The sequence below is a fragment of the Pholis gunnellus genome, assembly GCF_910591455.1.
Source record: "Pholis gunnellus genome assembly, chromosome: 5".
NCBI classification, from domain to species: Eukaryota; Metazoa; Chordata; class Actinopteri; order Perciformes; family Pholidae; genus Pholis; species Pholis gunnellus.
In genome coordinates this window covers 21722793-21737789 of record NC_136531.1, presented here as the reverse complement: position 1 = coordinate 21737789, position 14997 = coordinate 21722793, and the positions used below count along the sequence as shown (strand labels likewise).

Here is a 14997-nt window from a genome sequence, read left to right as displayed (position 1 = left end):
CGCTGTCTGATCAATGTTTCTGTTGTCATATACACAGGGGTAGAATTGCTCCACCGGAAGGATCAGTATTTCATCTGTTCTCTCTTTCTCTCTTTCTCTCTCTCTCTCTCTCTCTCTCTCTCTCTTTACTGATTTAGTTTAGAGAGGCACTTAAACCAAAAGGGACACATGGCAGCAGCTCGAGCCACAGCGGCCACTATGTGTGGCTGGCTGTCCCTGACGTCAGGCATGAGTGTGGATACTAACGAGTCCCCGGTGAAGGCTGCCGTGTTGGCGCTTGTCCCAGAGAATGAGAGGGTGTGTGACTGTGCATTTGTAGGTGGAGGGCTCTTACTATTGTCGGTGCTCATCAATGGCAGAGCGGTTTATAAGTAAAAACTTTTTACACGGCAGTCGTGATTAACTTGTCGCAGTAGGAAAAGCACAGGTGTTGCTAATAACATGACGATGGCTCTCCTCTCATCAAGTGTCTCCCAGTGAGTCACGGCAGTGAGCCGGCATGCACAACACCAGGACCGTGAGACTGAATCACACCTGTGCTTTCCCCACTATGACGTGTCTAAATGCCTAATTACTTACAACACCTGCTTAGAATTAGTGTGGAATGGGCCCACAGCTTTGGAGAAGGCTACACCTCGAGGGATTATGGTTCTACTGGGAGGCTTCAATCGTTGCTCACATTGGTACAGCATACCTCGTCTGAGTGTCCGTCAGAAAACACGGAGCGGATTCCGTCGTTATGAGGATTCCGCGCTCCTAAAAACACCCACAATCCTACGAGTGCAATGCGTTTCCTGTCCTCTGATTCGGAAAGAGGGGTAACGTGCTAGTAAACAGTTATTTCACCTCAGCAGTCTGGCAAATTCCATTTCCCCAACCAATTTGATGCCAGAAATTGTCAATCCAGTTGCTGAATCTGTGCTTTTCCAATAGAGTCTGAAGACCAAAACAGCGCTTTCTTTCACATCAGTCAATTAAATTAAGGGCTTATTTTTGACCGAAGCAGAGTTGGTGATTGTTGGAACAGTAGAAAGAGCTATTAGAGACGGTCGACACGGCGGGAGAAATAAAGAGTTTGTTGCTCTGTGAACACAAGCTCTTGTATCTGCAGCGTGCATAAGAGAGAAAAAGACTCACTATAAATTATCGGCACTGATAAAATAGGCTATTGCGACGTTTTTAACCCCAGGATACTGCGATACTTTTCTAGTATCTGTATACTGTGCAACACCAAAGAAAGTCTGTAGGAAGAATTACTGATTAGTACCATTGGTTTTTTGCCATGCAGCAAGAGAGATCTCGCTCCCCAAAGACGAACACCAGCAGAATGTTTCACTCAGCTTTTGTTGTGTACGGCTACATTTAGAAAAAGCTTTAACTGAGTTAATGGATATGTGGGCCCTGATCTTATTTCCCCAGCTGACGCGTCATCAATAATGGATGGCATTCAGGGATATTCGGGGGGGGGGGGGGTGTCGGTTCCCATTTTTAAAAAAAGGAGAGCGGACCAGAGGGTATGTTTAGATGATTGGTGTAGTGGCAGCTTATTTTACCGTCCTTCTTGGCCACTTCTTGCAGGATGTAAAGGGTTCTGACTCGCGCAGACCACCATGAGCTATCGCAGGCTAAACTTGTCTTGTTAGCTGTCCAAGGATGAGGCACGTCGCTCGTAGTTAAAGGTAGTTTTATTCTTCGATGTAAACAAAAGAAACAAACAAAGTCCTTGTGCAATAACTGTGGCTAAAACATTGACCTTCTGCTGGCTCTAATTTAAAAGTCTTTAATCTGCGGTCTTCTGCGGTTAGAAAAATTGTTGCTCCACATCCTGCTTCATCAAAACCTAACTAACACTGAAAACCTACTTAAAGGAGTCAACCAAATATTGTCCAATAGCAGGACAGAATAGAGGAGCTTTTATCTTAATAGGGCAAAAACACACATTTGAAGCCCATTCTACTACATGACCAATTACCTTTACTAATTACCTATATTATATGGTAAACATTCTAAAGGGCATAACACACACTATTGCAATAAACATAAAATACAAAAAACTGTTAAGAATACAAACTGGCTCTTACAATTGGGATATGTCATTTTGTTTCCAACCGTGCTGGCAAGAGGACTGGCTGTCCTTATATTGTACAGCCCAAATTTCCTTCTATCCGGGCGACAGCCTGCCAGCTCAATATCCATGTTACTTTTCTGTCTTTAATGCATTTCTCGCTCAGCACTTATCTTACCCCTCACTTATAACTCTCAAACTGTCAGAGACCGAATATTTGATGCAATTACTAAGAGAGCCATTGAATTGATTCAGTTGTTGATCATGTTGTTACTTTCACTCCTCACAGAAAGGAAAGAGCACAAAAAAACACACAATTATACAGAAAGTGCAGGACGAAATTTCAAAAGTTTCACTTCTCTTGAAGCTGCTTTAATCGTTTTTGTTTTGTAGAACAGAATAAGCTTGTAAACACAACATGTTATCATTAACTTGTAAAGTTGTCAATGGAAATGTGTTAAACAATTGCTTTTTCAGATATATCCAGCAAACCTGGAAAAAACCCCACATGGCATTGATTTGGAGTCGTTTTTTTGGCCAAGTAATTAACACTCACTCCTCTGTTCACTGTTCACCAACTAGTCGCTAAATTGGCCAGTTTGGTGCTGGTGAGGAACTGTGGAGTGGGTTTAACAGAGCCCAAAACAATAAAGTGCATGTAAAACCTGTTTTCACCGGAGACCATTTTACGGCACACGTACCTGTCGGAAGCGCTTGAGGTGGAGGATGAGTATGTCAGGGAGAGTCCACAGGCTCATCTTCACCATGCCCTGCTGAAGCTGCTTACAGTGCGGACACTTCCAGGCGTCATCTGGGGCAAGCTGGAATCAGTCGAAGAACCAATTACATGGTTAAAGAAATCAATTTTAGTAGAAATGTAACATTTATTGATGTTTGTGGTTATTTCATCATGTAGTTAGGGGTTCTTGCGTTATGGTTTTACCAGCTCTATAGTGCAGACTGAGGACTCTATAGAGCAGCAACGTTTTTCAAACTGATAGACAGATGGAGCAGGGACCCCTGACTATATATATTGTATAATATTGTTTTATATTAAACTGGGCCTAGTGCCATGTATAAACATACCTCTTTATTGTGCATTCAATACTAAGCTATTCAAATATTACAGTTTCATAGATTCATGTTTTTATTCTATACATGTGCAAGGTACAGTGAGTAGTACAGTGTTTATGAGTATTCATAAACATACATTGTCAACTGATACCAATATCAACATTGTCTGTCAATTGCATGATAATCATCATACAAGCTATTCAAATTAACATTTTTATTTTAAACATAAATGTGGAAACCAAAATGAGTGATGGCCTATTAGTGCCACTGTGCTGCATAAACACACCTGTTATCTTGCGTACGATACTGAACTATTAAAATAATGGACAGATTCATGTTTGGAAAGAAAAAATAAATGGTCTAATCACCCAACAATTTCGCGGACCCCCTGTTGAAGACCTCTGCTATAGAGCATAAAGTGGTTGTTTTTGTCCTGTGGGGATCTGACTCAGGTGAAATGCTTCTCTTCACACTGCTCAGAGGTTGACTTCACTGAAAAGACTCTATCAAAATTAATAACCGTCATGACTAAAGCCGTCGGTTATAGCAAAATCTTGCCTTTGGCATTAGGCAGCTTAATGAACCCATTGTGCCTCTTTTAAAGCTCCATGCTCCTCTCGTCTGAAAGTGTTGCTTCATGACATGAGATCAGGAAATGTATTTTCCTCGCCTCGCGTTGCTGCGTCCTTTCCCAAAAACTAATTGGTGCGTGGGCGTTGACGGCCCTTTCCGTCAGCAGCAAAGTGCTGATTTGGTTGCGCTGCGAGTTACAGTGGGCAGCGGGGTCGCTTCCTGCAACTCTGCTACAATAAATCACTGAAATGAATAGGCTACTTGCTCCGACCAGGGAAAAGATAGTCAAATACAGATGTGATTGCTATGCGATTACGCGTGTGTTAGCGGGCGTGTGAAACAGAGGGAAAGAAACAGACAGACAGTACGAAGGTGCGTCCCTAGTCCCTTGATTGTCCCCTTGTTTGCTCTCACTTGAGTCCCACTTAGAGAAGAGATTCATGGAACGAGGGTAATCAGGGCTCTCTTTAAGTTAACGTCAACAGTAACTGATGATGCCCGTGCAGCTGGATCGCATGTTGTTAATAGTCTTCTGCGCCTTCTTTTCACACGACAAGCGATGCAAGCAACAAAACGGCCACGCGTTGCCAGCTACGTTATTAAAGTGTGACTCAAGCGCCCGTTGACGTCATTAAGTAGCACCGGGAACTGGCTAACGGCATTTATTTTCATTTAGATGGAACAGAAAAGCATGAAACAAAATCCTATGATTGGCTGACACTTCACCGGCTCATTGAAACATTAGAAAAAGACCAGCTCATCTTTGATTTGTAGCGCTTCACACACGTCACGCAGCGACATGTGGCATCTCGGGAGGGTAAACTGTAGTCATCTTTTCTTGGAATCGTGTCGTGATGACATCATATATTGAGATATTGTGAGACAGAATGTCGTAAAACATACTAACTTCATTTTCTTTGTAAACATGATGTAAATACTTTTTGTGGGGTTTTGTTTTTACATCACACTTTACCGCTCAGTTCAATGCGATCAACAAATGTGTACATAAAGAAATATTTAAAATGTTTGATTTTTATGATTTGATGCTCATTTTGCAAAAATATTCAGTACTTTTCATTTCATTCATTTTCTTTTCTTTTTACTCGAAACACTCTATATCATGAAATCTATCGTTCTCAATATATGAAGTGAGCGTTATCTTGATAAAAGATTTTGGCCATATTGCCCAGCCCTAGAACGCCTCGGGATCCCCGAGGATGAGCTGGAGAACGTCGCTGTGGACGGGGACGACTGGAACAACCTGCTGCTCTGGACAACCCGGCCCCAGACAAGCGGAAGATAATCAATAAATGGATGGATGGATGAACTCTTTCTTTCTACATTTTTCACTGCAGTGCAACACAAAACCAAGACAAATTCCATCTGCAAGAAAACCTACTTGAAAATAAATAAGAACATCAGTCGTCCACTCTTGAAACTCTATTATCTGCAATGTTCCATACTTTGCAGCTCTGCAGGGATTTCTGTCCATTTGTTCCCAAATTTCTTTTCTTTATCCCACTCGCTGTAGCTTGATAGAATAATTCACTGCCGGTATAAGTATGCAGGAGTTGAGGCTTAAGAAAAGCACTCAGCTCGTAGACAGTGTACAGATACCGAAAAGGTCACTGTCGCTAAGAACAAGAAGTGGACGTACTGCTAATAACTATGACTAATATCTTAATATGAACGTTTTTTAACAAGGATAACATTGCTTTTATTTGAGAAGACTTCTACACCCATTTAATATTGCACTCCTACATTGTCAGATTCGAAAACCAGACAACACGTCTTTTTATAAAACCTTGTGCATACATGACAAACAATGAAATGCGTCCGTCAACTTCGGGGGGGGGGGGGATTTGGGTGCACAAATAGTGACTAATGTGGCCTCGAGCATTCCAGTAACCTCGCTTCTTTCAAACGCCACGACGCCCAGATCTTTTCAATTTCTACTTTTCAGCCCCAACTGACATTGACTCAGGTGACACCACTTAACGCAATTCATCAGATTCTACGTAGCTCCCTGTGGAGCAACAAAAAGGCTTTTTGCTACATACTCAGAGGTACTGTCCTAGACCTGTAAACAGAGTTTAATTAGAAATATTGATGGAAGTTCCCCTCTGAATGCAGCATTCAGTTACAGCTTTACTGCTGCATTAATGGAGCTCAAGCGCAAGTTCAGTCAGGAAGACACTAACGGGTAATCTCTGTCTCTCCTCTTGTAATTACTCTATCAGCTGATTGGGGGCGTGCACTTTTAACTATCCAACCAGATGCGGCACAGTTTCCTTAAGCCAATCATATCTGTGCGGTCAACTTTAAAAGTGTTCTCTCTGCTGCTGTCAGTTGTCATTTCAGCTAAGCAGACGTGACCCTCCTCCACCCCAGTCACCTCCAGTCAGCATCACATTCGTGCTCCTGATTCATCATCAGATTGGAGCAACTCCCTTCACCACCACCACCAGTGTCTGGACTCCAGGGGGGATTAGGCCTGTTGGACCTCAGTATCCCTACCCTCGGTGATAGTACTTCTTGATGGAGTCCAATCGCCAAAGACTTTGCACTTTTCATATTTGCATGTGTAATAAATCATTGTTAAACTATAAAACAAGTCTCTCCTGATTGAAATGGCTGTTTTGTTTGTTTTTAATGAAGCGGCGCTGCGCCTTTATTTTAAAACTTATATAAATACATTGAGAAATAAATATGATCATCTCATATCAACAAGGTGTGTCAATTCAGCTTAAACTGTATTCTGAACAAACAAACAGCAACCACCAAAAGAAGATTCGTGATTAAGAAGAGAGCGAATTTAGATTTTTTTCCCCGCAAATTTAGAATTTCATCAGATTCTGGCACACGAGGCCACTCCCAAGACAGACAGATGGCTGGATTCTACCATGTGTGAATAACTCAAGAGCTGCGTTTGTCCTCAGTCTCACCTGTTCTTCTTTGGTATACAGCTGAAAGCACTCGTCCAGCGTACAGCTATGCTGCTGCAGGTGCTGCTGCTGCTGGCTCCTCACACTCTCCGCGTCCTTGACCACCTCCTCCTGGATGCTGCCGAAGAGACTGGAGCACACGCACAGTTTACCCGTCTCAGTCAGCTGCAGAGTTTAGTCTGGATCGGTGCGACACTCGGGAAGACGTGCACAGCGGGTCCTGCGCTCTGCCTACGTGTTTGTGTACCTCTTATCACACTCCACCAGAAGTTAAAATGACTGTGCACACTGCTTACCATTCTTTAGTCTTGTTCTCCCACTCAATGACAACCTTTACGTGAGGAGGTCCCCCGGGGCCGCAGAGCTTCAGAGCTCTGCAGTACAGCAAGAGACAAACTTTAAATACACATCTTATGAACATCTGCTGAGTTCCAGACAATTCGGAAATGAAAAAAGTGCAATGGAACACCACATAAACAAATTATGCAAAATTGATTATAGAATAATGCAAACACACACCTGTGAGATGTAAACAAAGCAAGCTAGCAAGCACGTCAGCTTCAGCAGCTGCACCAAGCTAATTTAATTTAATTTATTCAACTGTTTCAAACTAATTGGGAAGGAATCAAGCAGAAAGTTCCTGCTCGTAAACTCGGGGCAAATCCGTCCACCCAGACTTTATGGAGGCGTCACAACAACAATTGAGACGCACATTGTAAATAAACCATCAACTAAGAGACATCTAATTAAATTTATCTAATTAAAATAATACATACTATCATAAAGTCAAATCGGAATACTTTATTGATCTCCGGAGGGAAATTAGTTAAAAGTCAAAACATATTGCCAATGTTATTGGTAACTGAGGGTTGAAACCTGTGTGTCCTACAGCGAATACCAGAGCTGCTCTGGTGACATCAACCCCAAGGCTGTCTTTGAATGTTTGTTTGTGCTTTTCATTTGATTTCACCTTGATACGTACAATAGCAAACACACACACACACACACACACATGCACACACACTCCGGCAACAGCAGTATTAAATAGGTCCTTCCTGCACAGGTGAGATCTGGCTTCACATTACGTATAATATGCAAAGTCTGATGGCGAGCCATTGTCGTGTAAACATTTTTTATTAGACATGAAGAAATGTATGATCTGTTCCTCGTCATGGTTTTGGTATTTTGAGAGGTTCCAGGTGTCTGGAGGTTAAGATAAGACCTTGCAGATGTTCCAGACCCCGTGGGATTATGCGTGATTCTGTATGTAAGTTACTTTTAGTTTTTGGTATGACTGTGTCCATGTATACGAGCCGCACCAAGATCTTCTCTGGTATCAGATTTGTGTTAAACTTATGTATTCACAACTGGGCTCATAGAGTTATTCGGTTATTCATCGAAGTGAAGATTTACCCGAAAGTACACGTTTTCCGCCTCCGCCATTGTATAGTGGAAGGTGTCACGACTGTATCGCAGAACTTTCACTCACTGCTTTGATCTCAGGAGGAAGGATAAACAGGGTCGGTATTTAACATCCAAACAGCGCTGACAGAGGGCCAAGATAGATTTAACATTCGCCGAGCGCTCGGGGCTATTTTTTTGTTTTGTTCCAGGAACATGACGGATCGTAGGTGGCAAATTTTTCGCCGTGTCAAAATTCAATTCCTTTTGATTTGATTTTTGCAAAGCATCTGTATTCCGGATGGAGATTTACAGCCTGGACGAATATCGAATGATTCTCCCCGGGAGTAGTTTCACTCTGTCTTTGAAGTAGAACTCATGTTGTTTTCTTATTATTGTTTACTGTGAACTCGTTTAATGCGGGAAAAAAAAATGTACTAGATGTCTAACGAAACATTCCAGAGAGGTGAAAGAACTCCATAACGCAACACGGAGCGCTGAAGTTTGTGGGTTGTGTTGTTCTGTATGTATTTACTTATGCATTTTAAACACACACACATCTTGTCGGGTTTTAAATAATCCGTTTGTGTTCGGCCAGCCAGTGACCGGACCAATCGCCGTCCTGCGAGGAGCTAGGGGCGTGGCCTTGGTGCGGGCGAGATGTCACGGAGAGTCGACTGTTCGCTCTAAACGACGACGGCAGGCACAAGTACGAACAGCGGATGAGAGCATCTTGCTGCAAGGTGTCGTATAAAGTGAGCAAAGTCACTTTTACATTTCGAATGCGATGTAAGCCATGAGCTGCAGCCGGAAAAAACACACATGAGCACACAGAGACACGTGTGCTTGAATAGATACAGACACACTAACAGACACACACACACACACACACACACCCCTATTGGATGACTAGTCGAATCTGGAAGATCTCATTTCCTAGCTCTTTTATGGAGATCTGACCTTCAGTGCAGCTCAGTAGAACAGCAGCAGCCATTCATACCAAGCCCCTCAGTTGTATGCTCTTTATCACATAGGAAATAAAAGGCACCAATCATTTTACTCAGTCCCTTGTAATCCTCTTAAGGTCCATTTGCTTCTGAAAGAAACTTTTTGTCTAATGCACTCAAAAACCTGTCCGCCGTGTGTTCTGAATACGGCTTCATGCAGTCATCTCCATTACAGATTTAAAGGCAGGGTTAGTGATCATCTTTAGCACATTTTTTTAGATACTTTTGTCGAAACTCCCATTACATCCTGACAGCAATTAATGAATCAAATGTTCTGACAAATAAAGTGCGACTCTCACAGGACTGTATTAAGCCCGTTAAAATCATTTAATTTGTCCAGAATGTAATGAATGGACGCCTGTCTGCCTGTCTACCTGCTAACCGGTGCTTATTCTGCCCGAGCACTCATTGTTCATCACCAGAGTCTTCCAAAGGCTGCTGGCGAACAACTGTGAGTGTTAACAAAAGACATGCTCTTTGTTTACGTTCATGAGGATCATTTTGGGGGAGTGGCTTTGGAGGGAGGCCTGAAGGGAGGAGCTGTCAGTGTCGCCGGTTTCGGGACTTTCTCGCTAGAGTTAGCGACTTTTGGAGCTAGTGCTGCTAGCTACTTTCATTAGAGAAGAGTTGGGCTGGGTTTTTCCGTTGGATCATCTTAAAAATCAAACATGCTGTTCTCAAGATTACCGACCCTTGCTTTAATAAGCTGATAGGGTTATTTGTCTGTGCGTTTACTGCATTATGTGACTGTGCTTTCACTACCAGCGATCCATCAATGTGGCATGGCCACTGAAATAGCTTTTGGTTGGTTTATGGCCCCACAAAGAGTGTGTACAGTATTTACATGTGGGTTAGGTATGAGTCTAGGTAGGTATATAAAGAACAGAAAGTTGTTTTTCTTTGTGTGTGTGTGTGTGTGTGTGTGTGTGTGTGTGTGTGTGTGTGTGTGTGTGTGTGTGTGTGTGTGAGTGTGTGTCTGACCTGTCAACCGACGGGTGGTACAGTGGCCTGCTGTCCTGCGGGGACAGGTAGCTGTAGGCGGCCGATCCTCCCACGACTCTGATCTTAAACAGCACACCAGCATTCTGCAGGGAGACAAACACACATTGGTACATCTGTGTCCTTTCTTGCTCAAGCAGCAGGTTGATGAACGGTGGTGTGTAGTGGGGTATCACTCAATGATTATCAAGGAATGAAGAAATATATTTTACTTCTGTTTGTTCGATAGAATAACTCACCCATAAAATGACCATTTATATGTCAATGTGCAGTGGTGTATAGTAACGAAGTAGAAATACTTCGTTACTGTACTTAAGTCGTTTTTTTGGATATCTGTACTTTACTTTACTATTTATATTTCTGTTGACTTTTACTTTTACTTCACTACATTTTGCAAAGAAAACTGATACTTTGACTCCGATACATTTCCCCTGAAACCTTCGTTACTCGCTACAAAATAAAATCTATCTTTAGAAAAAAAATGAATCATGAGACCAACGTCGGGGATCGTGGTGGAACACAGACTGCAAGCAAGCAGATTTGGTGAATCAGTGGACCTAGCTTGCAAGTTAAATCTTTGGTTAATCACGTTAATGCGCAACTGCAAACAAGTGCTCTCAAAGCCGCGGTTTTTTGATTCCCAGTGATGCCCAGGATGCTAGCTAGCGAGCGACTACATGAGTAGAATTCCACTCTACGATGACTGATTTCATGATGGAAGCAGAAATGGAAGCACCTGCTGCTCCCGCAACAAACGACGGTGGTGACGAAGACCAACACCGTGGCCATATTTGCGAGAAATGTTTTCTTATGTTGGAGTGAAAGATTCTTCGTACCGGATGAAGTGCCTCTTACCCGAAGCTACTGAAATATTGGCATTCAAAAACTCCCCATCCAACCACAGGAAACACATTGAGGTAAATTAAGATGAATCCCATGAGCCGCAACGTTAATGTTTAGTTATCATAATGATCATAAACCTGTTAAGACATCTAGCAGTGTTTCCCACAGATTATATCTTTTTGGGGGGGGGGGGGGGGGGGGGGGGGGGCAGGTGTCTGATCTTCTAATGTAGCTATACATGGTGTATGTTAGGCTAACGTTCGCTAGCTATCGTAAATCAAATGAGACAATTAGTGTAGTAGACGGATCGCTAGCGAGTTAGTGAGCTGAGGAAGTGTTGACAGTTGTGAGATGTTGTTGATTTGAGTCATCATAGCTATAATCACTGCAGCACTAGTTAGCTAACGAGAGCGCCGCATTACGATTTGTAATACTTTAGTATTGATCATGTTTTGATATTTGAGTCATTTGGTGGATGATCAGCTCGAGTTATGATGGTAGCAGTCGACCAATTGCAGATTCAGCTTGAGCAAAACCTTTGTGTTCAAATCAGGCCCATAGTTTATAGTAGATGCAAAAGTATACTTATGTACAATATATGATGTTGAATATTGTTGCTCCTGGATGGATCACAGCCAACCCAATTATTTTCAACACAACTCCTTGTCATGGTCATGGTGGCCACAGAACTTAAAAGAATAAACTTCATAATTCTCAAAATTCTGACCCTTTGCTTTTTTATTAACAGCATTTACTTGTACTTTTACTTTCAATACTTAAGTACATTTAATATCAGAAAACTACTTTTGATACTTAAGTACAGTAAATAGATACTTTAAGACTTTTACTCAAGTAGTATTTTAATAGGTGACTTTCACTTTTACTGGCGTCGTTTTCCAGTAAGGTATCTTTACTTTAACTCAAGTATGGCTTTTGGGTACTTTATACACCACTGTCAATGTGTTACCTCGAACTCTCGCAGGCCTCCACCGAGAAAGGATCAGCAAAGAAGGAGTGAATCCTTGATGAATTGAAGGAAATGGAGGCACGAGTTGTGTGGGAGTTTGGAGACGGATATTTTGATACAGTTTTGCTGTATTTAAACCTGGCCTCCATTTTTCTTCATTTCATCGACAATTTACTTCCCTTTTTTTTTTTTTATGAATTCAATGTGGAGGCATGGAGGAAATAAAATCAGAGTTTTCTTCAAGAATTCAAGGAAACACGCAGTGAGTCATTTTAAGGGTGAAGTGTTTCTTTAAACCAATCCTGTAACAATTTTAAAACACAGCCAACATCCTGCACTTTTCTAGAGATCATCTTCAGTTCTCATCTAGCTGGTTTGACAGACGGGGATCGCTCCATGAACTAATCCGTTTCTCTCTGTGGAAGTCTGGTTTAAAAGACGTGCAGAGTACGACTATAGCTAACTAAGTACCTCTGACATCATGTCTTACATTATAAAAAAAAAGAATATGCCAAATTGATTAAAGAATAATGCAAACACACACCTGTAGATGTAAACAAAACAAGCTAGCAAGCACGTCAGCTTAAATGATATGAAATGTATTCCACCGCTTAAAACAAGTTGGGAAGAAATCAACATTATGTAAAGTCATCCAACCTGCATGTGCTACCACAGGACGCGTTTCCACAACATAATCGGGAGCAAACACTCTTGTCCATAAACTGTTTGAGCTTTAATATGATCCTAAACATAACTTCGTCCTTTCAGATGGCAATGTCATCTGTTATTGGTGAGCTCTAATAAATAGTCAAGAAGTTCATTCTGAGCTAAAGGAAAATAGGATGTTTTTTTCCAGGACATTTGACTTTTTCTCTAATTTTCCATGTGTTTATAATGACTGGAAAAGAGGTCTGCCATCACTGTAATTATAACGGGGTTTCTCTGAGGTCAGACAAAGCTGAACGCTACCAGTCTAGATAACCGCCGACACTCTGTAACATAGCGTCACTCTGAAGTGCATAACATGAAGTTATTTAAGATGATGAAACATTCTGCCCTTCACTGTTTGTGTAGCGCCTCGTAAGGCTTTGTTCTAACCGCATTCCTATTCTCAATAACAGCATTATCTTGCATTCAGCACTAATTTGCTGTATTTCATGTAGATAGACAGGACTGTGTGTATAATATATTTCACCCAATCATCACTTTTCAAACATATTTGTAGTGATTCACATACAGGTAATGAGATATACGTTTATCGAAAGACAATACATTATCATATTGAATTATATTATATAAATACTTATAATCAATGTTATAATATTGAATTATGGCCTTAATAAAGCATTTGCTCTGTATATACATATATATTTTTAATCTCTGTCAACATTAAAGCATGAAGAGGAGTTCCTACAAAGGAACATGAAACAGTGATGAAGAAGGCCTTGATGTAGAACAGAAAGTAGACCAAACAAAGCTGAAGACAAAGATTTTAAAACCTTTTGAAAAGACATAATAGATATGAATGAGAAATGTAGAGTTACAGAGCACTTGTAAGAAACTTCTTTAGCATTTAGGCAACATCTACGTGCCGTGTAAACCAAACAACTCTCTGATTTGATGCTGAATCCTGCAGGATCCACACGTAACATCACCTCCCTAACCTCCCTAACGCAACTAGTGTTGCCGCCTCCTTGTTCCTGGAATACTGAAAATGCATTAAGGCAAGGGGGCTGATTATAGGGGGCAGAATCGGGCTGCTAATGCGTTCATTCTCAGCAGACCGACGTTGGGGTGCAGAGACTGCAGCCGTGCATTAAAAAGAAAGACATTAGTTGGTTATTAGGAGCCCAAAGCAGCAAATGAAAGAGGAATAGTCTCTCTTAAGTTTGAATGGCCTGAGCGAGCATTTCAGATGGTCTATCTGTCTATTGGACTATAATGAGTAATTACATTAGAGTTCGGTACACTTCTTGAATGAGAAGATGATCCGTGATCTGCATTAACTGAGAGCCGTCAACACCAGTGAGGATTTCCAGTGATTTCGGGACCCAAAACTAAACCCTGGGGTCTTCTGAGTGAGAATCTGAATATGCAAAGCCTTCATATCGAGAAGTAAATAAATGCACCATCTTTACTTTGAAAGTAGCAAAGCTTTTAAATGTAGGATTGTGATTTGGCGGCATCTAGGGGTGAGGTTGCAGATTGCAACCGACTGAAACTTCCTCCGTGTGCAAACGTGCAGGCAAACTACAGCGGCCGACACAATGTTCCTATCCAGAGCCAGCGTTTGGTTTTGTCTGTTCTGGGCTGCTGCAGAAACACGGCAACATTAGCACTCCGTGAAGACGACCCGCTCCGTACGTAAGCTAAGTTCTAAGGTAACAAAAACACGATTCTTATTTCCAGGTGATTATGCACGAAAGAAAACATATTTATATGTACTATATTCCATTTCTGCCAATAGATCCTCCCCTAAATGCAAACACACTGTTCCTTTAAGATAAAGTAAGCATCCCATGTAATTACATTGACCGGTCAACCTGTGAGGAATCAGTACGTACTAGTAACGCCAAAAAGTGACCATGAGGATTTGAGAGCGTTGCAAAATCTATACATGTCCATAACAGAGGCAACTTTTATGAGATATTGTAACATCAACTCAGAGGACAGATTATTTTTGAAAGAACACAGTTGATCCATAACTCCTCATCAATAACTTAATCCTCCAGGACTCCGATTGATTCAATATTCAGTAAAAGACCTGAGAGGATTTTTAAAGCCTGTAAAATTGTAACCGGTCTGCCTGAAAGAAAAAAACAAAAAAAACAATGTACCCTTTATGCACCCAATGTACTCTTTTGAAAGGTTAAATCCTTTGGAATCTCTAAATTATAAAATAACAAAAATGACATATTACCATCAGCGAATGTATGTTTTGAGTAAAAAAAAAAAAAGCCTGGTGTATTATATTTGACCTTTAATATAAACTGCAGATTGGGTTTCCCTATGAAAAGGATTCGGGTAGAAAACTGAATTAGGAGAGTTTATCCGAGAGGAATCAGCTGAAAAGCAGCAGACAATAAGAGGGAAAACTACTATATGTTAAATGTTATTTCCCTT

At 41.4% G+C, this 14997-nt stretch overlaps 1 protein-coding gene across 1 annotated transcript in view; it reads right to left on the bottom strand.

Moving 5' to 3' along the window:
- Positions 1-14997, bottom strand: part of usp43a (ubiquitin specific peptidase 43a) — a 105411-nt gene that overhangs the window by 16978 nt on the left and 73436 nt on the right. Inside the window, exons 9-12 of the mRNA XM_079159432.1 lie at positions 10047-10150; positions 6954-7031; positions 6658-6787; positions 2767-2886 (exon numbers count right to left, since the gene is read on the bottom strand). Coding sequence (XP_079015558.1) covers positions 2767-2886; positions 6658-6787; positions 6954-7031; positions 10047-10150 — 432 coding nt within the window. The remainder of the gene's footprint in view (positions 1-2766; positions 2887-6657; positions 6788-6953; positions 7032-10046; positions 10151-14997) is intronic.